We start from the raw sequence: 22,663 nt of genomic DNA on the forward strand, positions 1-22,663 counted from the left end.
GAACAATACTCTGGCAAGACTGCATAACTCTAGGAATTTAGCTATTGCTACTCCTTGACTCTGTCTTCAATCTTCTGTTTTCCTTTTGGAGTTTCTCAATCCAGTTGTTTTGTCTCTAAATTAGAATTGGGCAGAAATTATGTATTACATCATGGTGGCATAGAACTTTGGGTAAATATCCCAACAGATTTTTTCTTGTGGAAACAAGCTATCACAAGAAAGTCTTCTGTTAGGTGCTTTAACTACATTTTAAATTGTGCTTAATGCAAGCTACCACTTTTGTGATAAGCAAAATTAATCAGGAATGTTTTTCAGAAGTCGTGGATGCTTTCTCTTCAATCACTCATCAATAGAATGCCAAAAAGAAAAAAAAAAAAAAAAAAGGAAAAAAGAGAAAACTTAAATAGACAAAAATTGTTAAAATGTGGATATTTTTGCAGCTTCCTCATTGACCGGACTAGGGCAAAGACTTAAAGCCACTCAAGATCTTGCACTGTTGTATGGCAATTGCATGAGAAGGAGAGAGACTTCACAGTCAATCAAGCTAGTGAACATCCCACCTCTGTCCTTATGATAATAGTACCCAGGTTCTACACAGTGAAGTGAAAAGCTCTGGATTTTAACTTATAAAATGACGTGCCTTTTGGGAAACCTTCTTGTGTTTGTCTTGTGTCTTGGGCTGTGAGGATAAATGTATCTTTTTATCCTTAGTTGTAACTAACATATGCTTTTTTTAACAGCCACATTTAGCAGCAGATAATCTGGATAAGATCCATGATGAATGTGACAACAATCTGTTGCATGTAGCAGCATCAAAGGGACATGCAGAATGCCTGCAGCATCTCACTTCTTTGATGGGTGAAGACTGTTTGAATGAACGAAACATTGAGCAGCTAACTCCAGCTGGATTAGCAATAAAGGTAACAGGCTCTTTCTCTACTGTAATGTGACATAAAGGTCATTTAGTTTCCTCCTGTGATGCCAGTAAGATCCTGCATGCAGCAGGATGTTATTTTTCAAGCTTTTTAAGTGAGAAAAAAATCCTGTAGGCTGGCACTACATAAGCAAAGTAAAATGGATTACTGTGCAAGATGTAATATCCACTGTATAACACTGACAATTTTTATGTTGTTGTCAATGTATACCCATTAATTTTTGAATCCATCTACTGACTCCAAACAGTGTTATATTTTAAGAAACTTTCACTTAACTTGGATTCATTTGTTTCTTTAGGGACCATAACAGTTTCTCAAATTTTTACAAATACTGGTATAATCTTGTAAGACAAGTGTGAGAACATGTTTACAAAGCTAAAAGCATCTGGAGGTGAAAATTCCCTGTTGTCTAAAGCAGCTGCATCAGAGTTAAAATGTACCTGTTGCAGAGCAACCTGTTAAAATCTGACAAAAATTAATGTCCAAGTTTACAGGAAAACTTATTATGTAGGAAGATATGAAATTATGGTGTTACTACATTAAAATAAAAGATAGTGCAGGAAGGCTAAAGATTTAACCATAGTGATTCTGGTTCTTTAGTAAGTGAGACTGAATGGTTGACTCTCATTCCTTCTATCCTCTAAGTATCTTAAGAACAAAGGGAAGGGGTGAAATATAATACAAGAGTTTCTGTTTCTTTAGGGAAACTTTCATTGGGTTTTTTTAAATTGTTATTTTCTCCCTGGGAAAAAAAATTAGAAACTGAGAAAAGACTGGTGGATTTCAGCCTGCAGTTTTGCATATCTGAGGCATTATTTCAATCACCTAGGGCCCTCATGCAGGTGGCAGGGTTGGGTTTTTTGATTTCTGTGGGTCAAGCCATATGAACAGAAATTTGAACTGATACCTAGTTGTACTAATGAAATGCTCCAATGTCTTGGCCCGTGTCAAACTGTATAGTTGTAGTCTGTCAAGTTGAAGTCTTAACAAAATTTCAGCAACTTTTCTTTGTTCTTTTTTTCAAGCTAGGTATATAATGTGTTTGTAAGCCAATAAATTCTGATACTTACCGGTTTTGTCAAAAATAGGTGCACACCCCACATGGTATAACATTATGAGAGTTACAATGATATAAAGGAAGAGCAAGAAAACTAAATATCATTGTATGAGGGTTGAAAACCTCTCTGGAAGTAAGAATTAAGAGGTACAAAATTTAGTTATGCCAGATCAGTTAAAGGCTCTTACAGAATGCTGCAATGACCCAGAAGAAGTCCAGCCATGCACATCATGATTAGAAATACTTGTGCTGGAGCACCCTCACCAACAGGAAGAACTCCATCACATTTACACTCTCTCCTGTGAATTACTTTCTTCTGTGAAAACCAGTTGTTAAATAAGTCAGCCTTTCTGGAAAAAATGGCAAAAGGTTTTATTGGCTTATTCTTTAAATTTTTATTCAAACTGGAAATTTTTTATAGTTCTGATAAGCTTTTCTCTCTCTAGTAAATATGGTTAGAATGGAAAAAGCTGGAATTTCAATTTTTTTTCCTTTTTTTTTTTTTTCTTATTTAGAATGGTCAGCTGGAGTGTGTTCGATGGATGGTGAGTGAAACAGAAGCTATTGCAGAACTCAGTTGCTCAAAAGACCACCCCAGCCTTATTCATTATGCAGGTTGCTATGGCCAGGTATGAATTTAATTTACTTTTTCAAATAGATTGCTTGAATGCTTATACAAGAATTTTAAGTAAAGCATGTGTGTAATTTTGTGGCTTTTAATTACAGAAGTTCTGAATTAGTTCAAGTATAGCAAAATCTTTCCCAACCTAATCTGTGTAATTTTTTTTACATTTTCCATCTGAAGTTGTTTGTTTGTTGGTTGGGGTTTTTTTTCTAAGTTTTGAGTAATGGCAAAGAGGAGATTACTGGCCAACCAGTAAATCCCAAGAATATTTATGGAGATTAGCTGTCATCTAAAGGACTCATAGGACACATCAGAAGAGCAACAAATATTTTGGGATGATTCACATACTCTTTTCAGGAGAGACTAATCTCAAAAAATTTTGCAATTCAAGAATTCATTTCATTGGCAGTGAAGTATGGTAGAATTGAACATCATCTGTCTAGCTTTAGCCACATTCATTGAGAACTACATACAAAAATATGTTGTTGATTCATAGAATATTCTGAGTTGGAAGGGATTCACAAGGATCATCAAGCCAAACTCTTAAATAAATGGCCCATGTGGGTACTGCTCCCACAAGCTTGGTGTTACTAGCACCATGATCTAGCCAACTGAACTCATTGTAAATCAATCCTGTTTCACACCTAACTTACCAATTAACATAATAATGAGACACCACTGACATACAGCATTGTTGTGCTTTGTTAATATCTGGAGGAGCATTAATGCCACTTAATTACACTACATTCTCTTCCCACATAGTGTTTTTTCCTAAGCAGACCTTGCAATAACCCCTCTTCAAGGGACCTTCTCCAAGATCTACTATAGAAGGAATAGTGATCAGTTATTCTTCTCTAATCTCTTTGGCAGATGGATGATTTTATACCACAGTTTCTTTGACAGACATTAAAGATAAATCATAGAATCACAGAATAATTGAATAGTTTGGGTTGGATCGGACCTTAAAGATCATCTAGTCCCAACCCCCCAGACATGGACACAGACAGTAAACCTCACAGATTTTGTGCTAATGCTTTTTACCCATGTTGAGAGAGAACAAATGAAATATAACCACTAAGAAAATAATTCTTTGTTGTGTAAGTGTGGTTATCTCATTCAATGCCATACAATCTTTTTGGCGTATTTCTGCTGCTAATTGTTTCTGTCCAAGCATGAATTTACTTTAGAGGAAAGGAAAGAGAGGAGGCAGGTTTGGAAGACTATGGAGCTGGAAGTCTACCCTTTCTCCTGCTGTTTCCATAAACTCACAGACACCCTTGTTTTCATGCTGTGCAAAGACCTCCTTTTTCTGCACTCACCTGCTATGCAGATGTTATTGGTGTGAGATAGGACCATGCTCAATATGCAGGTTCACAATGTTAGCTAGTTTGCTGTAAACCCAGCACTCAGGATATGCAATATGTGAACCAGATCAGAACTGGATTAGAGAAAAGAGTGTTTGCTACTGAGAAGAAAAAGTTTGGAAGGAAAAGTTGCATGTGAACTTGAATTCATATCTTCACTTGATTAACCTAATTTTGTCCTCATCTCTACAGATATTTATATAAACTAAAGCCATTGAAGCTTTGGGGTTTTTTTTTTTGGTGAGCTATGCTATCTAGTGCCAGAAACAGATCTGGCACACTTTATCTAGATTATTTTCAGAGCAGAATGGAAGCTCTACCACTTAAGAAACACCAGCCACAATCAGCCACCCATGAAATTTGAAAAGGTGATACATAAATTGCTGCCAAATTGTCTTAGTTAGCTGAATGCCAAAGACAGTTCATGTGTAATGTCAATTGTCTTTTTTTTAAATCCATAAACAACCTGCAAACATGAGGGAATGCTGAGGTTGAAGGGGTGCCAGACTATCTTACCCAACTGTGTTAAGAAAAAAAAAACTTTGAGAAATTTAAATGATTACTTGGCACTGTCCTTGAAGCTTTAATTTATTTTACTATTACTTACACGAGAGATAATCCATGTAAACACTGGTCTTGGCAGAATTACAAGAGTAATATTTTTACAAGGAAGACCAGTTATTGAATCCTTTTCTCAAAGAGTCAGTCCATCCATTGTTTCCCCAGGCATTAGACATGCACGCCATATTTTTCTTGAAGAATTACAATTTAGAATGGGCAGCAGATGGGAGTTCATAGCAAAGCTTCCATGTTAAAGGCCATCAAACTTACATTCACAGCCTGTCTCCAGGGACATGTCAGCAACATAATATTTTTCCAATGAGAGAGGGATCAGGTAAGTTAACCTGACTGAAGAGAACAAAAGCTCAAAGTCAACCTGTACCCTGGTCAGCATACCTCCTAGCAAGGGGTTTTTTAAGCATGAGATTATGCAAAAGAAGCCGTGATGGTTGGCAGGTGTCTTCTTGCTGGGCATAAGTCAGGAGTATAGGGCATGTCATCTGTGCCTGGCACAATCACCATGTCACAGGGAGATGGTGGTGCAGTCCTAGGTGCACACTGTCCTAGTCCTGACTAAGAGCTTCACAGGGCTGTAAAGTCCTTCCAACAGGGACATTGTGGTGATATGGACTGCACAGGTAACAGGCAGAGGGTGGGGAATGCCAAGGGTTTGTAGTTTCTGACCTCTAGAGAATCTAGGGGGACTTTGGGGAACCAGCCTAAAGTATGACTAAGGACCTAGAAGGCATCCTTTGCGCACCTTGATGGTGGAACAGTTCTGGAGAGCACAGTGGGAAGGAGTGTATGACATTCAGATGTGCAGATACCTACAAAACACCAGGTTTTTGCACCTTGGGATGTTTGCCTTCCAGTCTGATGTCATTTTTACAAGGGAAATGTGTTGTTTTCACTCACTTCTACTTCTCTACTGTGAAGGCCATCTTATTTAATTAATATCGAGTGGTGGGGCTAGGATTAGCTGTAGACTCAGTACTCTTCAGCATGCTAACCCTTCCCTTTGTAGGCCATGTAATGATTTAAATGATACATGTTAGTTTTGCTTCCTTCTCCAAAGTCAGCTTATGGAATCAAAGTGAGCAGCGTGTCCCAAATTTTTCTGAATTTTTTTATAGACAGGTTTGAATTACTGTAGGTCTAGAATATGCCAGAGGGATATAGTTTATATAGTTAGCAGTTAATAGTTAATAGCAGTTATGGTTAATAACTGCTAGAGCATAAGACTTTGGAGGTCTTAAAAATAACAGATATACTGACTAATTCATCAGTATTTATCAGTTCCTATTACGTAACAAAACCACTATTATTTTCCATTGTCTTAATCTGATGAATTTTCTTATTATCTTTCATTTTGTTTGAATAAATTGTCTGAATAAATCTATTCCTGAGACTATTTTTCTTGCAAATACATAATATGAGTCTTAGTAAAATGATATGTGGTATATTTTGATATATGATGGCTTTGTTTTCCCTAGTTTTAAGTGAAAAATTATTTGGATTTTTGGTTTTTTTTGGTCAAAGGTAAATTTGTTGAAACATGAACTATTTGAGTAGAACAATGACTTTGTGCCTGTGACCACTTGATGCACAAATAGTCCTAAGTACAGATGATTGAATATAGCCACCCAGCCACTTGAATTCTTTGTTGATAAGATAAATTACTAGAAAGCATCATTTGCTCCGTGCTGATTGTGATCATAAAATTACAGAACATGCTTAACATGCTGGTCCCTATTACATTCCAAAGAAATGTATGATTTCAAAGCTGTAGTTGTCTTCCAATTCTGCAGATAAGTTTTGCTAAAATATTTTTCTTTTAATTATTAAAACATAGGGGCAATTCATAGGAGTAGTATAATCCTTCTTCATTGCTGGCCAACACCACTGGCATATTGAGAAATTGCTCAAAAATATTTTTAAAGGGATATGTGATCTGAAGTCATCTCTCTAAGCTGGCTGTCAGCTGTATTGGGCTTTCAGCCAAGGAGAAGTCAAAATACCTATGCCTTCACCCTGTGATGAGAACAAAATTGCTGCTAAAGTGAAGATATGAAGAAGATAACTATCAGACAGTAGCCCTCTGAAGCAGTTAGCAGAGACCCAGATGCCTGAATGGGCAGAATCATCCAGAGTACTGGTAGGAGAGTCTGACAATCCCTCTCCTTTTCATTGAGATTGAAATCTCTGTGGTACTTGTACACAAAAAATACAGGTTTATACCCAACCTTTTTCAAATTTTCTTTCTTCATTTTTATTCTTTCTCTTTTGTACTTAATTACTGCTCAGGGTAATTAATTAATGTGTTTTCAATACTGTTTTATTTAGGTATACTTTAGTTTTCATGTTTTTAACTTTGGCTGATTATGTGTCAGTGAAGCTACTGATGAGCTGCAGGTTAAGTCTGTGGATCAGTGTTTGTGTCAGCAATACTAGAATCCACAAATCCCCTTTGAACTGGGGCTCCGAGTCATGTATAACACAATAGATACCAATGCAAGATACTAAATACAGGTTTAAATAAAAAAGTTTTAAGCTAGGAAATAATTTAGTCTTTTCACCTATTCAGAGAGAAAAACTGGGAATGCAGCTGTAGTCAGCTACCCTTTAATGTACCCCACTTTTCTTTGTAATCTATAGATTTGTTCTAGATTTTCAATAAGTATCATGTTCAGTTGGGCAAAATGAAATTTAATCTGGAGAGGCAGAGGAAGTTCCTAGAGAGAATTTTTTTCCAAATAAACCTGCTGGAGAAAATAAGGAATTAAATAAGCTTAGTGCACATGTATAACTCTCCATTGTTAAAGAAGAATACCCAAATAAATGTGTATTGTGCCTATATATACACACAAAAACTGATGTTAAAAAAATAAGGTTCTACCTCAGTTTTGGCTTCCAGATTTTCAGTGACAAGTTTTTGCAGTCCAAGTATCCCCATCATTCCCAACATGCAGGACATACAAACGAACCATGAGTCAATACCTTGAGATCTTAGGGTAACATTATTTTCTGGTTTTAGTTGGGTTGCTTCTTCTTTAGCCCAACCACACAGAGATGGGGAGTGATCATAGATCTGAAGAATCTAACTGCTCAGCTCTGTGATCTGAGCATAATCCTGTTTTAATTTTCCAGAGAGGCTTGTGAAGTTTGGCCAAATTTCACGACCTGATTTTCGGATTGATATATGGGTTATTCTGCCTCAGGTTTCATCACCAACACAGAGGCACACATAATCTCTATGTACAATTTTTCAGAATGTGGTACAGTACTCATATTTTTCCTATTATGTCTTTTTATAAAATAAAGTATTTCAACTTTGTCCCTTGAGGGGAAAAATAAACCCAAAACCCCCAAAAAACCAAGCCAGAGTCCCATGATGCACTAAGTCCTACAAAGTTAGGAGAGACTGAAAACAAGGAATTATTGGATAGTATTAGTAACAGATGACAGTACCAGAATTCCTCTAGTATATTTAGCTTTTCATTATTTCTTATCTTTTGTGACATTTCTTTCCCCCTAGGAGAAAATCCTTCTGTGGCTTCTTCAGTTTATGCAAGAACAAGGGATTTCACTGGATGAAGTTGACCAGGATGGAAATACTGCTGTTCACATAGCTGCTCAACATGGCTATCTAGGATGCATACAGGTAGAGTGATAGCTATAGCAGAAACTTCTAAACTTCAGGCTTGAATGACAACAGCCCATTTTTTTTTTTTAATCTTATTCAGAATAATTATTGATACATTAAAATATATGAGAAGGAAGAACTTTAAACCAGTAGGAGTCAGACTGAAATCCTGAGAACCTCTGGGGTTTTGATTATATTCTCAATTATGCTGTTGTAAGCATAAACTAACTTGTACTGCAAAATGAAAGCATGATTATATTATTTATACATAATCAGCTTGTGTGTATGTTTTTGTGTCACAAAAGGGCAGGCAGTGCAGATATTCATACTTTTCTTATTACTCTGATATTTTCCTTCTGTTTTTTTTTCCATTGAGTAGTTGTAGCTCTCCAGTTTAGGGGAAGTATAAAAGATAGGTTTGTTGAAGGATTTATACCTTGAGTTAACCATCCTTTTCAGGCTTATCATCCTGGAATGAATCTGTGCTATACAATGAAGAATAATGCTGATTTTTAACTATTTCTTGGTGAATCATCTTGGCCACTGAAAACAGTACAGTTCTGTTGTATAGAGGTGCTAAAAATGGTAATTTGTCCAGCTGAGAAGGCTCACAGATCCACACTACTCACGGGAACCAGATCTGAATAAACCAGTTTGGATACCTCTGTCCAATACCTGTGTTAATGCAAACATACCAAAAAAATCATGGTGTTGAAATGGGTGGCAGTCATAGAGTCATAGCACCATAGAATCATTAAGGTTGGAAAAGACCTCTAAGATCATCAAGACTGCCCAAACTAGCACCACCACCATTAAACCATGTCTTCAAGTGCCACATCTACATTGGTTTGGAACACTTCCAGGAACAATGAGTCCACCACTTTAATGTGCAGTCTTAACAATGCTTAACAATACTTTCTGTGACATTTTTTTTCCTTATATCTGATCCAAACCCCCACTGGCACAACTTGAGGCTACTGCCTCTCATCCTGTTGACTTGTTACCTGGGAGAAGAGGCCCAACCTGACTACAACCTCCTTTCAGGTAGTTGCGTACAGCAATGTCTCTCAGTTTCCTTTCTCCAGGATAAACAGCCCCAGCTTTCTCAGCCTCACAGGGCTTGTGCTCCAGACCCTTTCCCAGTCTGTTGCCTTTCTCTGGACATGCTCCAACATCTCAATGTCTTTCTTGTTGTGAGGGGCCCAGAACTGCACACGTGGAAGGTGTGGCCTCAGCAGTGCTCACTGGCCACACTATTGCTGATACAGGCCAGGATGCCATTGGCCATTTTGGTCACCTGGGCACAGCTGGCTCATGTTCAGGTGCTGTTGAGCAGTACCCCCAGGTCATTTTCTGCCAGGCAGATTCCTAGCCACTCTGCCTCAAGCCTGTTGTGCTCCTTGGGGTAGCCCAAGTGCAGTTGAATCTCATCTAGTTGACCTCAGGCCTTCAATCCAGCCTGCCCAGATCCCTCTGAAGAGCTTTCCTGCCCTCCAGTAGATCAACAGTCACACCCAACTTGGTGTAATATATGAATTTACTGAAGGTGCTCTTGATCCCCTTGTCCATGTTGTTGATGATGATAAACAGGTTTGGCCCCAGCACTGAGCCCTGGGGAGCACCACCAATGACCAGTCACAATCTGAATGTATCTACACTCACCACCACTCTCAGTTTTTCACTCAGTGAGCTGTACATCCATGCCATGGGAAGCCAGTTTCCCTAGGACAATACTGTGGGAAAGAGTGTCAAAGGCTATACTAAAATCCAGGTAAACACGTCCACAGCCTTTTTCTCATGAGTTTGTCACAGAATGAGATCAGGTTGGTCATGTAGAGCCTGCCTTTCATGAACCTGTGCTGTGGGTGAGATGTCCTGGTTGTCCTGTACTTGCTGCATAAGGATAGTCAGGATGATCTGTTCTGTGAACTTCCCTGGTACTGAGATCAGGCTGACAGGCCTGTTTTTCCCTGGATCCCTCTTCCAACCCTTCTTATAGATGGGTGCCAAATTTGACAACATCCAGTCACTGGTACTTCCCTGGTTGATCAGAACTTCTGTTAAATTATTGAAGGTGAAGCTACTTTACTTTGTGTTACTTTGCAGACGTACCATCTGTCCATCAAATTAGCTAGAACTGTTGGCCACAGGAGTATACATCAATATTTGTGTTGTCGGCACTTTGAGTAAAAGCTATTTGGAGAAGAAATAAAAATAAAATTATTCCAGGAAATTGCAGAGGTATTTGATAAACAAACTAGTCATTGGAGAAGAACAGATAAAAGAGCAAATAACCGCTTGGCAAGAAGGCAAGAAATAAAAATTAAACTGATTAAGTAAAGTAAGGGAGGCAAACATGTCTAAGAAGGAGCAGTAATTCTCAAAGGACTCAGATATGTATCAGTAAACATGTTAGTCTTGTTACCACACATGAACTGATCCACGTCAGGTTTCAGGTCACTGCAAATACAGAACATTTGTATTAGTCCAACCCTAAAAAAATATAGCTAATGAATTTTCATTAGCTAAGCTCTTCAGAGAGTTAAATGTATTTGTACACACTGTTGTTTTGAATCTACAGCTGCAGAGTTGCTTATTATTATTATTATTATAGCAATCTATTTATGTATTTGGACACCAAAAAGATTTAACTCCATAAAAGCCAGTTTGACAGTATTGCATAATAAAGAAAGACACAGGTTGAGCTAAATTAATAGACTTAAAAAGAAGACAGTCAGATTTGGAGAACATTACCATCTCTGCATTTTCTTATTGAGGGGACGTCTTTTTTTTATATAGATGTGAGGAATGGACCCTATAAAAACTCATACAAGAATAAAATCAACAAACCATCAAATCCATACTGAGTCTAGTGGGTTAATTTTTGTTTTGTAGCCAATTGCCATGATCAGTTGAAAAAAAATGGATAGAAGAAATGTTTATGATTTACTAGTGGGGAGCACTGTTGTGGTAAAGGGTGTGATCAGAGTTGCTGTGGAGTGTGTGTTTAGGGTTGCTATCTCAACAGTGCCTCATCATGATGTGCAATGCATTTGAAGGAGAAATGAGTGGAAATGATTTTGAACAGAGTGGTGACATCTGCAGGCTGTTTTCATGGATAAAACTAAACAAAAAAGAGACTAGCCCTGCTTTCCACGCAAAGAATGAACTTAATAAATGGCTTAGAATTCTTAGTTATTTTATTTTAGGTAAATGCTCAATTCAACAAGTGCTTTGTGTTGAAGAGAGACAATGAGAAATAAGTAATGAAATTATCTAGTGATGATAAAAATACACAATGTTAGTAATATCACTTCACTAACGCCTCACAGTCTTAAGCGTACTTGATATATTGTTGTGCTGTGAAACAAAAAAAGCCCTGTGCCCAGTAAGCTTATAGTCTAATTTAAAATAATGTGCAGTGAATAATCTGGGAAGAAGAAAGAAGGGGTAAAGAAAACAGGGAAACTATAAGCAGCAGCACAAGAAAAAATGAAGAATCACAGGCTGTAAGTGATTCCCTGACCCTCTTATTCACTGTGTTTATGAGCAGTTTACACTCCTATCATGTTTCAAACTGTATGATTACTTTCGTCAAGGTCATAACTCTCCTTTGTTTTCTTTCTTGACAAATGAAGCCCAATCTATTGATATGAGGTGCTGTGCAAGAGTTCCTAACTTTCCTTTCTGTATGGTTGTAGCAGATCAGAAAGACCACCCATTCCACTTCTCTGTCAGCAGACATAGAAGTCTCTGTGTCTGCTATTTGTGGTCAACAAAGTCACTCCAATCCTCAGTGGTTTACCAGCTCTGCATGGATAAGTCAACCAAGAGCTCAGCCATGCAATTCCTCTTCTGCCTGTGTATGCACAAAGTTAGTGACTCTGTAGTTTCTGGGTGTATAGGATCAGAAGTTTTCCAAGGGGCTGGGATCAATGTGTGTCAAAGTATTGCTGAGAATATTTGCGTCCTATTCTACCTACTCCAGTAATGCAAATAGCTCCTAACACTGATTATCACAAACAGATCGTAAAGAGAGAAGACTTGGTGTCAAATCTTGCTTCAGTTATTGGGTGTCTCGAGGTCAGCCTGACAGAACTTCTTTGGCACATAAAGACTCTTTATTCTAGACTCAGAGTAACTCAAATGTTATGCTTACAACCTGGATGCTTCTGCAGCATCAAGCTAGGGTTCTCTGCTGGTACTGTGAGTAACACAGGGATATACATCAGAGTATAAAACATTATTTTTCTTAAAGACTAAGAGCTGACACATAGGTCAGTGTGTCTTCAAAAGAAAATAGACTATCCAAGCAAGTGCAAAGCAATGAGACTTCTCTCAGCATTAAAAAACCACAGTGACCTAACCCCCAAAATTCCATCCAGATTGATTAAGTCATTGTACAGTTCTTTATCTGCAATAAGAAATTCGTGCCTGTCTGCCCACTCTTTCTATCTAAGCATTACTTAGCTAAGGAATCAGAACACTGAGACTACTCTACTGGGTGTTTTAAACATAGGGATTCTGCTATGGTAGAAAATGGAGAGCTAAACCACAAAAGGAATCAGCAGAAACTGTAGCAAAGACATTCCTAAAATGAGATTCTAAGGGTGTGTTGCAATACCTTGCAGTGTGGAGACCCCAAGAACAGATCTGGTAACCCATTACAGCTCATCACAACCCACTATAAACTGGCAAGCAATGTGTTCACACTGCTCTGGACCCTGATGTTATCTAGAACAGATGTCCTGTGTCTTCTTTTCTAGGTCTGCCATATGTAAAGTTATCACAATGTTCTGTAATGCATAGATAGGTGCATCTGAGAAAGTTTATTACAGTGGTGCAGAAGAGAATCAATAGGTGGCCAAATGAAAGTCCTCTGTATTCATTTGGTAGTTCCATTCACTGTATGAATGCTACAAGTGATGCTATGCTGTACAAATGAACGAACAGAAAATAAATTAATTTAGTAGAACTTCAAGGGGAGAGGAAGGAATAATATATAAAACATAGTGGTTTTATAGTTCTTGCAAACTGCAGCTCACTCTTCTGTGTTATTGTTGCACCTGAGTGGTAGATTTAATTGGTATGTGATTTGAATTCAAGCTGCATGCAGATTTGTCAGTGACTGAATTTTAAAAGTTATTGGCTTAGAGTAACATTTTTCAAGCATTTTATTCAGGAGTGCTTTGTGTCGGACCATTCTTGCACTGATCAGAAGTCACAGCAGAGACTTACAGTTAGAGATATCACTGTTCTCTTTCATGTTTTTACAGACACTGGTTGAATACGGAGCAAATGTCACCATGCAAAACCACGTGGGAGAGAAACCCTCACAAAGTGCGGAGCGACACGGGTACACCATGTGCTCCCGCTACTTAGTGGTTGTGGAGACATGCATGTCACTGGCCTCTCAGGTTGTCAAGCTGACTAAGCAGCTGAAGGAGTAAGTGTTTCATTGTTAGCAAGAGGGATTGATCGTAAAACTGTACTTCATCTTCAGATTATTAGCAGTGTCTGTTTTCTTCTTCTGATATGTGACATTTTCAAATCAGATTTCTACCTCATGTCTCCACTCTTTCCTGCTCTCAAGTATTTGCCCTTTCACGCTTAGCAGCTCAGTTTTTCAGCTGCTCTTTTTGTGGCAGTTTGTTGTGAACGCAGAAGGGAGTGGCAGCTTAAAAGGGTACGTATGAAGCAATCCAGTCCCTTTTCCCTTTGTATCTCTTGCAATCACATCATTACAGATCAACATTTCTGTTCATACAGCATGCTTTTCTATACAGTGAGTGGCTCTTCCCAGTTACAGTGCTGGGTATTGAGGTTGGGAGGAATAGCTGAAATAGTAGTTAGAAGGATTTTTTTTGGACTTGGAAAGTCACCAAAACCTATAATGGCTACTCAGGAGATATCTTCTGTTCTGTATTTCTGCATATGAGCTGGGTTTAATATTTTGGTGTGGTTTTTATTAAACATAAAGAGCATATTATTTTGAAACACAGCATATTCTAATTGCTTGCTTGAATTGTAGATGCAGTTTCTGTGACTTAACATGTCAATATTCTCATAAGACTCTTAGAAACTATCAGCACTAACCTAACATTGTTCCAGTAAAAATATGTGATCAAGAGCTTGTCGGCTATCACAATCCATGAAAATGACTTCCGATAACCCCATGTTTAGAGGACACCATATCATTTTATGCAAGCAATGTGTAGCCAATTGCTTTGGGTATCAGTTACAGTACTCTGTGAGCAGGGGATCTGCAGAGTGGCCTCAGTGAGAACAAACAAGGGACTTCCCTTTTTGGACAGAACTCTCTGCAACAGACCCACTGCAGGATGCAGCTAAGCCCCTCCTGTCATTCTTGTAGCACCTCTGTGAAAACACAATCTAAAAAAGAGCAGAAAATGCCAGAGAGGGAAAGAGCGATGATCAGAAGGAACAGTAAGGTCAGAGGAGCTGGAGGTGCACCATGGTGGAGAAGGCACACCCGCTAAAGGACTGTGGCCCATGGAGTACCCCTGTTAGAACAGGTACATCCCTTGAAAGAGCTGCAGCCCATGGACAAGCCCACAGCAGAGACAGTGATTTCCTGGCTGGAATGCAGGCTTTAGAGAACATTAGAGAACAGAAAGGAGTGGGGCAAAAAGGAGCAACAGAGAGAAACTGCTACGCATAAACCCTGACCTGTGCTGCATGTTGGCTTACTGAAAAGACTGGGAATAATGTGTAGCAATGACAAGAGGGGAAGACAGGTGTGTGGAGTGAAGCCTCAGAATGGTGAAGAGGAGGAACTAGGAGTGCAGATGAATTTGGGAGAGAAGTTGAGCTTGAAAAAGGGGAAGATAGATGTTTTAAATGTCTGTCCTTTTTTTTTCCTAATACCTGAACCAATAATGAAATATTTATGCTAAGTGACTATGAATTGAGTTAAATTCCCCAGGCCAAATCTCTTTTGCCCGGGAAAGTAACTGGAATGTGATCTCCCTGTCTTTACTTTGACATTGTCTCTTTGCAGTATCTTCATTGTTTCACATTTATACTGTCAAAAATACAAAGACAGGAGGATTATTATAACATTTACAGTTTTCATAATTTTACAGCCTAACACTGTTCCCTGCATATGTCAATGTACCTGGTTGTAGTAGGTCCATTTGCTGAAAAATACAATCAACTGACATAAAGGAAAGAAAATTAACATAGGGCATTTCCCTAAAAGACAGCATTAGCATCTGACTCCTATGAATATATAATGAAATATATTTCCCCCATAACACAGCAGAAAAAAAAAAAGGAAGAAAAACCACACACACACACCAGGAAGTAGAAGTGGCAGCCACAGAATGTCCATGTTTCAGTTCTCTTCAGTTCTCACCCCATGCTAGATGCAAGTTTTACCTCTTGTACAGAATAAAAGGAGTTATTATGTCAGTCAGTAGGCTGTCTACTCCCACAGAAATAGTCTAGTTGTGACTTTCATGACAAAAGCATTAACACTTTTCCAGGGATTCCCACTGTTGTCTCACAGACTGCATCCATAGAAAGTCAAATGATTCTTATCTGGCTCCTGATGAGTTTCTTTGCTTGTTTCAGCTGGAGTTAAATCTTCTTCCCCTCAGCAGCCTGTTTTTCAGGCTTCAGATTAGTTTCAGTAAGTGCAGCAGCAGCCTTTCTCCCTCTTCTACAAAGAGATGTAAGTCTCTTGTGCAACCCTGTTGCAGTTTACTGAGGCATTGAAATAATCTATTTTCTGCTTGAAGGAGCAGCTTCTGCATGGCTATTTGGGCTCCAGACCTCAGGCCATGAGTGGTTTTGATAGATGCAATGGACCATGTTCAGTGGCTCATGCTCAGGAGCCAGAAGGGATGATGGAAGAAGACTCTTGCCCTGTTTTCAGTCTTCATCTTTCTTAAAATCCAAGGATAATACAAAGTACATCTGTGGAGCAGCTTGTCAAGGGGACCTTTATCACAACAGGAGAATCCAGCGGCTGCAGCATCTCTAAAAATTCTGAAAGCAGTTCTGAAGGTCCTAAAGACATCAGATGGCAACAGATGGAAGTCAAGTTTACTATCTAAGTCACTTTAAACAGCTGTTATGTAGGAATAACTCCAACTTGGGCAGTTGAGCTGGCTTTCCTGGATTTTCTCCACCTACTTTTCCTAGGTTTAATGAACATCATTCTAGAGACAGAAGAGATATGATTACATCATGATGGATTACCTAAACAGTCAATTCAACACTGAAAGCCCTTATGTGCTTCCAAGCCTTCCCTCAGCTTCCATAAGCATGAGCTGATCATTCAATCTTCTTTATTCTGAGTGCCTTAATAATGAAATATAAGAGCCTTTCCTGACACCACTATTTCCCAACCACAGGAAGACTGGAATGGTTGATATTGTGCAAGAGGAAAACCAGTGAAGAAACTGTCTTAGACAAGCACTTATCAAGACCTATATCTTCCAAGGTTGCAACCCAAAGAAGTATCTATCATCTTCCATTCCCTTTTTATGAGTTCTTCCAGTCATAAGGAAGCTAAGAAGAGTTCTAGAGAAAAGTTATTCCAATCCATCACTCTGTTTGGAGCCATTCCTGAATGGAAGGCGCAAAATGAAAACAGTAACATCACATTTTGCCAGTCTTTGCAACTTTCAGTTCTTTGAACAAAAGCAGCTCAGATGACAAAAACTGGGGAGTATAGAGAAATATTCTGAGCTGTGTCTAAGTCTCCATTCAGGGATGAAAGCCTTTATATTTGAAAGAAGAAAATAAGTTGAAATTAAAAATATGCCATCAGATCTTCACAAGAGGATTAACTGAGGGTTTTCCCCAAAAAGGAAAAAAACCCAAGCAATTCTTCCCATAGGTAGAAAGGAAAGTGGCCCACAAAGACCTGCTGTTAATGGCTTCAAAACACAAGCTTTTCTTTAAATCTCTTGCTAATTACAGAAGTTTTTTCAATCCAGTGTGATTTTCTGAACTAAACAAAATACTTAGGACAGTCACAAAATTTTAGAGACTATACAATATTGCTTTCATTTTACTTCCCGAGGTCTTCGTAGGTCCTACAATCTTAGCTATTCTCACACTGATTTCACCAGCCTAAAAAATCCCTAGTTGCCAGTGTAGAAAATTCCTACCTGCAGTATGACTTGTATGATTTGGACTTTCCGGTCTGAAAAGACCATGTCAGAATTAATGACATAAAGTGAATGCTTCCACAGACTTCTTTTGAAATGCTGCCTGACAACAGACCTGCATTTCCAAATTGCACTGTCCTATATTTGTGGACCTGGATGGGCAAATCAATCAATGAATGAGACACCTACTTATAATTTTGATATGCTATCAAGCCAAAATCTCTGTCAAGGCAAAGATCAAAAAAAACCATGAGTCAAAAGATGAAGTTGAGAAAATAATTTAATATTCTTTGTTGTAGGCACTTTTCTGTGTTAAGTGAAAGAAATACATTATTTTCCTGGACCTTCTTAGGAATAGCTGTAAAAGTAGCTGCATAAAAAATCTCTGTGGTATGGTAAGGTGTGTGCAAGTTGCTGGGGTTTTCAGCTGGGTGGGTTTTTTTGTGGTAGAACATGTTATACAGACATATAGTAAGAAACCCAAAATAAACTTTACAATGTTCATCTCTTTTTTGCTTAGTTAATCCATTTTATGTTCTGCTTTTTAGACTACTCATTCTTGTGTCATTTGAAAAAAAAAATTGAGAAATAAGAAAACAGGCTATGAAAGATACTCCAGTAGAGCCCAGTGCTTCTGCAGTTACTGGTTTCCCTGATTTCATCAGGAGGTAGTTGGGGTCCACAGATTTCTAAGCAGACACAGAAGGATCCTTACATATTACTCACTGGGAACATTGTCTAAGCTAAGACCTCCAGAATATGGTCATCAATTATAATAAAATAAGTATACCCTCTTACCCCTGAACCTGCAGTGATCTTGTCTCCCAAATCAGTCTGGCTTTGATACTTTGCAATATTGCTATTCCAGGAAGTTGTGATCCCTTGTTTCCAATATTTTGTTTTGGAATATATATATATCTGTGTTATTTTTCTTAAGCGGTAGTGCTGGCAAGTTGTGTGGGTGTCTGTAACTTATGTACTAACTAGTTAAATTGTGAAAATGGAGTAAACTTCAACTCTTTTAGCACAATAAATTGCTTAAGTGGAATGACAACATTAACTCAAGAAGAAGATGTGTCAGAGATTTCCACTGAAGCTAAAAACATACAAAACTGTTAGCTGCATTATTTGGATATTTAGAAATAGAAATTGAAGGAATGGTAAAAGGGAAAGAAAACAGATAAATTGCATCACAACCTAATCTCAAATGAAAATTTCCCTGGTTCGTATAGAATAGTATCTGGGCAGCTGCAATATAAGCTAATGTTGACAGATGGTAGGAGTAATTTTAAAATAGTCTAAGGAACTGTGTAGGCCAGAGAAAGGAAGATGGAAAATTAAAGGAAGAAAGGATCAACATAAAGTATGGCTGTATTGTAAAATGTGATGTCAAGGCAGTATGTCAAGATCACACCTTTATTTCTGTAGCACTTTTCAAACTCACTTTGATATATTAAAAGTAAAACATTTGTTGTCTGCCAGCCCTGCAAGTACAACCTCTAGTCTAAAAAGTGTTCTGGATTATTTCTGGCTTTGACATTGCCAGTTATAAAGACTGCATTTGGAACTCAGCTAAATCTTCTGCTGATGGCATGTGTGCTAGGAAAGTGTCCAGCTTACTGGTAGAGAACTGCCTTGGTTCTGCAGATCTAACAAGAATAAAAGTACTGAAAACATTTTACTTAGACAGCAGCAAAAGCAGAGCCTGGGAGAAGCATATCTAAAGTCATTTTCCCATGGTCGTTTGGTCAGGACCAGATGACCAAATTCTGTTTCCAATGTACCAATTCTGTTTCAGCTGAAGGATAGCATATGTACAGTAATAAAGAGCTCTAAATCTCTTGTTTTCTAGTAGTTTTCCAATAATTCTGTCTGTGCTGTGTTTAGATGCACTGGAAATTTCAGATCACTAAACAAGATTCAATGTTACCTGTGGTGGTAGACAAGCTAAAGGGGTGTTTTGATGTGAGAATGGAACATCTGAATTGCATGGAAGCAGGGAAAAGGAGAAGAACTTTTTGTGGCAAACTGATCTGTCATTCTTGTAGAACTGCTTGAAGGTTTGCAGGTTATAATGCTCAGCTGAGTCCTTCCTAGAGAAAATAAGTATGTTGCAGGAGAGCAAATAGCATCACACATGATAAATGGAGTTTCTACTGTGGATATCACTCTCATATTACTAACAATTTTTAGGTACTATTGCAATTTTTTAAGTGTTGGTCTCTAAAGTTATTTGCAAAACAGTGTAGATCACAACACCACACTGTAAGTGATAAACTGGAGTATAGCACTGGGATAAGGTGGGTGGTGAGCACAGGTAGGACCTTTTGTAAGGCTTGGCAATAAGAAGATGTGGTACAGAAGCCATATACCTAACTCCATCCTGCAGCTGAAGTTTGGACCAGTCCTTTCCAGGGGGCAGAAACTCCTCTCTTAGTTCATTTGCAAATAGAAAGGGAGAGAGCAGTTGCCTGAGCTGCTGCTCAGCTGATAAAAGCCATCCACCGCGTGTAGGAAGCGAGTGCTTAATCTGTGCACTTTCTATTCTTTTCCACAAACAATTAAGAAACAAATGGCCCTAAATTTGCCATATTTTTGTGTCTGTGAGTCATTCAGTTTCCATTCACTGCTCCTTATGATCACACACTCATCCTTGTATGAAGTATAATAAATAATCTGATGAGTAAGGTTCTTGCAGTTGTTCTTTTACAGTGATCACAAAATATCAACAGAGATTCAGGCAAAAATACCTGGATCTTATTCTTATTAGTAAGTTCTCTATTCACTACATAAATTATGGGTGAAGAGGACTTCTTTCTTTAAAACAAAGTAGAAAAGGTATTAACAGTTTTCCTGTAACTTACTTATGCGGTCAGTTTTACAATTTGAGGAAACAGTCTTACATTTTCTTGCAGGCAGACAGTGGAACGTGTGACATTACAGAACCAACTCCAGCAGCTTTTAGAAGCCCAGAGGCTGGAGGGCAAATCACTACCCACATCCCCAAGGTAAGGCGACTGGAACTCTACCACAGCCTGGATTTGCACATTTTCATAATATATCAGTTATCAGGAGAAGCTGTGATCTGGCTAAATAACAGATGTGTTCTGTAAAGAAAATGTGGGGGTTTTACCTTCTGGACTCAAAGATGAGCTTCTGGAATTTGACACTGGAATGCTGATAAATACTGGAAATTGCTGAGTTTGAACTAAATAGTCCCTGCATCCCAACAGAGTGAAAATCACTTTTACAGTGGAATGTAGTATATTTTGAATAAGAAGAACAGCAGAAAATCATAGGAAACCCGAGCAAAGTTGTAAAGTTGGACCTTTTGGTGGTCTGTCATACATAAATTTTAGCAGTAAGTTATAAAGCCAGTTACCAACAAGATTTGCTTTCATATTAATAATGCTCCTTATTAAATACTCATTAAATCTTTTACCTGCTGTGGCTTATGCAAAAGCCACATAACTTTCGTATTGTTTATGTATCCTGTCAGAAGTCACAAAAAAACCACAATTTAAGTTTCAAACATTAAAGAGGAGGAAGGTGAAGACAGAGGACTGGATCTCTGCAGTGTGATGCATGGAAACACATTAAGCAAGCATGACTTCACTCTCACAGCAATCTGAAGATGACTTTGAAAGAATGAAGTAACTCACATGCAAATAGAACCCGGTTTATCATTATCTTTTTTAATCTGTTTTCCTCTCTGGAAGACATATACAGTGCTTCTCCTTGTTTCAGAGTTCTAAGGGAGCTACATATATGTGAAACTATAAAGCTGGCAAAGAGGCTTCTGCAGCTATTGACGATCAGAACTTTGGGTCATCAAGTATGAACTTGTGGGGTTAGCAATTGCTTTTTTTTTATTCTCACAGAATCTCAAGCATTTCTCTGTACAAGTGCTTCATGTCCCTGAATTTCACGTGTTGCTCTTTCAGACAAGTGCAAACAGTTGCAACCATAGATAAAAACACATTAGTATTGGAGATGCATTGGTGCAAAGGAACTTCAGCTAAGAAAGGGCTGTAAACTCCAAACTCCTGCTGGAGTAGAAAACCATTCTGGAAAGAGATTTTTTTGCCTTTTTTTAGCTATCTTTGTCTTCCCTGTCTGCCAGCTCAACAGGGACAATGCAACCAAAAGCTGTTTTCCAGCTCACTTGGTTTCTGTGACTTTTACTGACTGATTTTTCCAAGTGGTCTGTCATCTAAGTTCTGGTGAGCACCAGGACTGTTTTACTTTCCATATCAGATAAGATCAGGTAAAAGCAGATTTCTCATCCTTCATTGTTCCTGTAAAAGGGCAAGCTTCAACATGATTTAGGTAACTGAACAAGTCTGAAAATTACACTGTATTTTATTTCATAGTTGACTATTACTTTTCCTTGTAGTTAGATCTCACTTGTAGATATTTTCATCATCCAAGGAGGCAGTAGCAGATCTAAGAGGATGTGTCCCTATTACAAGGAACGTGTGCTCTAGAAAATGCATATTCTTCTGTGTCTGTCCAAGTTTGCCACAGGGAAAAAAAAAAAGTATAAAATTAATTGAAAATGAGGTGGTTAGTATGGGCATGTGAATTTTGTACACTGTGAGAACTATGGACTCATCAGAGCAGAAGCTGCTTGCCTGCCACACACAAACCTAAATTTTGTCACCTTGTCCTTGCTTAGAGGAAAAGGGGTTTAAAGTAAGAATGTGCAGTGTTATGAGCTCTCGTGTATGTCACAAGAACAGAAAAGGTCTCTGCAATTTACATTTTTCACAAATCAGGCATTCTTGAAATTGCTGTTTCCTTGCTGTAAGACAGTTGGTGTTTTAAATTTAATTTATTATTCTGTTAGTATTGAAATATATTCATGTCACCTTTCTGTTGCTTTTCAGTATTTTATATCTGAAAAGGTTTTGGGTGCAAATTGCCCTGACTTTTTATGAGGTCTTATGGTTGTCATTAATACCAGATGTCATTAATACCAGGTGAAGTTTAGATTTATGAAATCATTGCTAGGCATTTGGCTTTGTGGGGGTTTTCTGCCTTTTAAAACATGCCAACTCACACAAACAGGAGTTGTTTCTCTAGAGTTTTCCTCACAAATTTATAGTTGGTGTTTGAATAACCATTCTAAGCTTTGATTTTAAGGAGGTTTTTTTGTATGAGAAAGTGAAGATACTCAAATTCTAAATAGGAGTGGAAATAGAGTTATGTTCTTCTCTGTGTAATCTTTGCTGTGGCATCACAGTAATGAATTCCATGTGAGTAGCAATGAAAAGGATAAGTAACAGTAAGCTGAGACAGACACATACATTGGAAATGGCAATTTCGCATTTTA

General features: G+C 38.2%; 1 protein-coding gene across 1 annotated transcript in view; it reads left to right on the top strand.

Moving 5' to 3' along the window:
• Nucleotides 1-22,663, top strand: part of SNCAIP (synuclein alpha interacting protein) — an 88,269-nt gene that overhangs the window by 57,825 nt on the left and 7,781 nt on the right. The window contains exons 6-10 of the mRNA XM_085043436.1: nucleotides 741-920; nucleotides 2,508-2,621; nucleotides 8,078-8,203; nucleotides 13,462-13,631; nucleotides 20,244-20,336. Of these exons, the coding sequence (XP_084899562.1) occupies nucleotides 741-920; nucleotides 2,508-2,621; nucleotides 8,078-8,203; nucleotides 13,462-13,631; nucleotides 20,244-20,336 (683 nt within the window). The remainder of the gene's footprint in view (nucleotides 1-740; nucleotides 921-2,507; nucleotides 2,622-8,077; nucleotides 8,204-13,461; nucleotides 13,632-20,243; nucleotides 20,337-22,663) is intronic.

This window comes from Lichenostomus cassidix, chromosome Z (assembly GCF_008360975.1).
Source record: "Lichenostomus cassidix isolate B80296 chromosome Z, HeHo_3.0, whole genome shotgun sequence".
Taxonomy (NCBI): Eukaryota; Metazoa; Chordata; class Aves; order Passeriformes; family Meliphagidae; genus Lichenostomus; species Lichenostomus cassidix.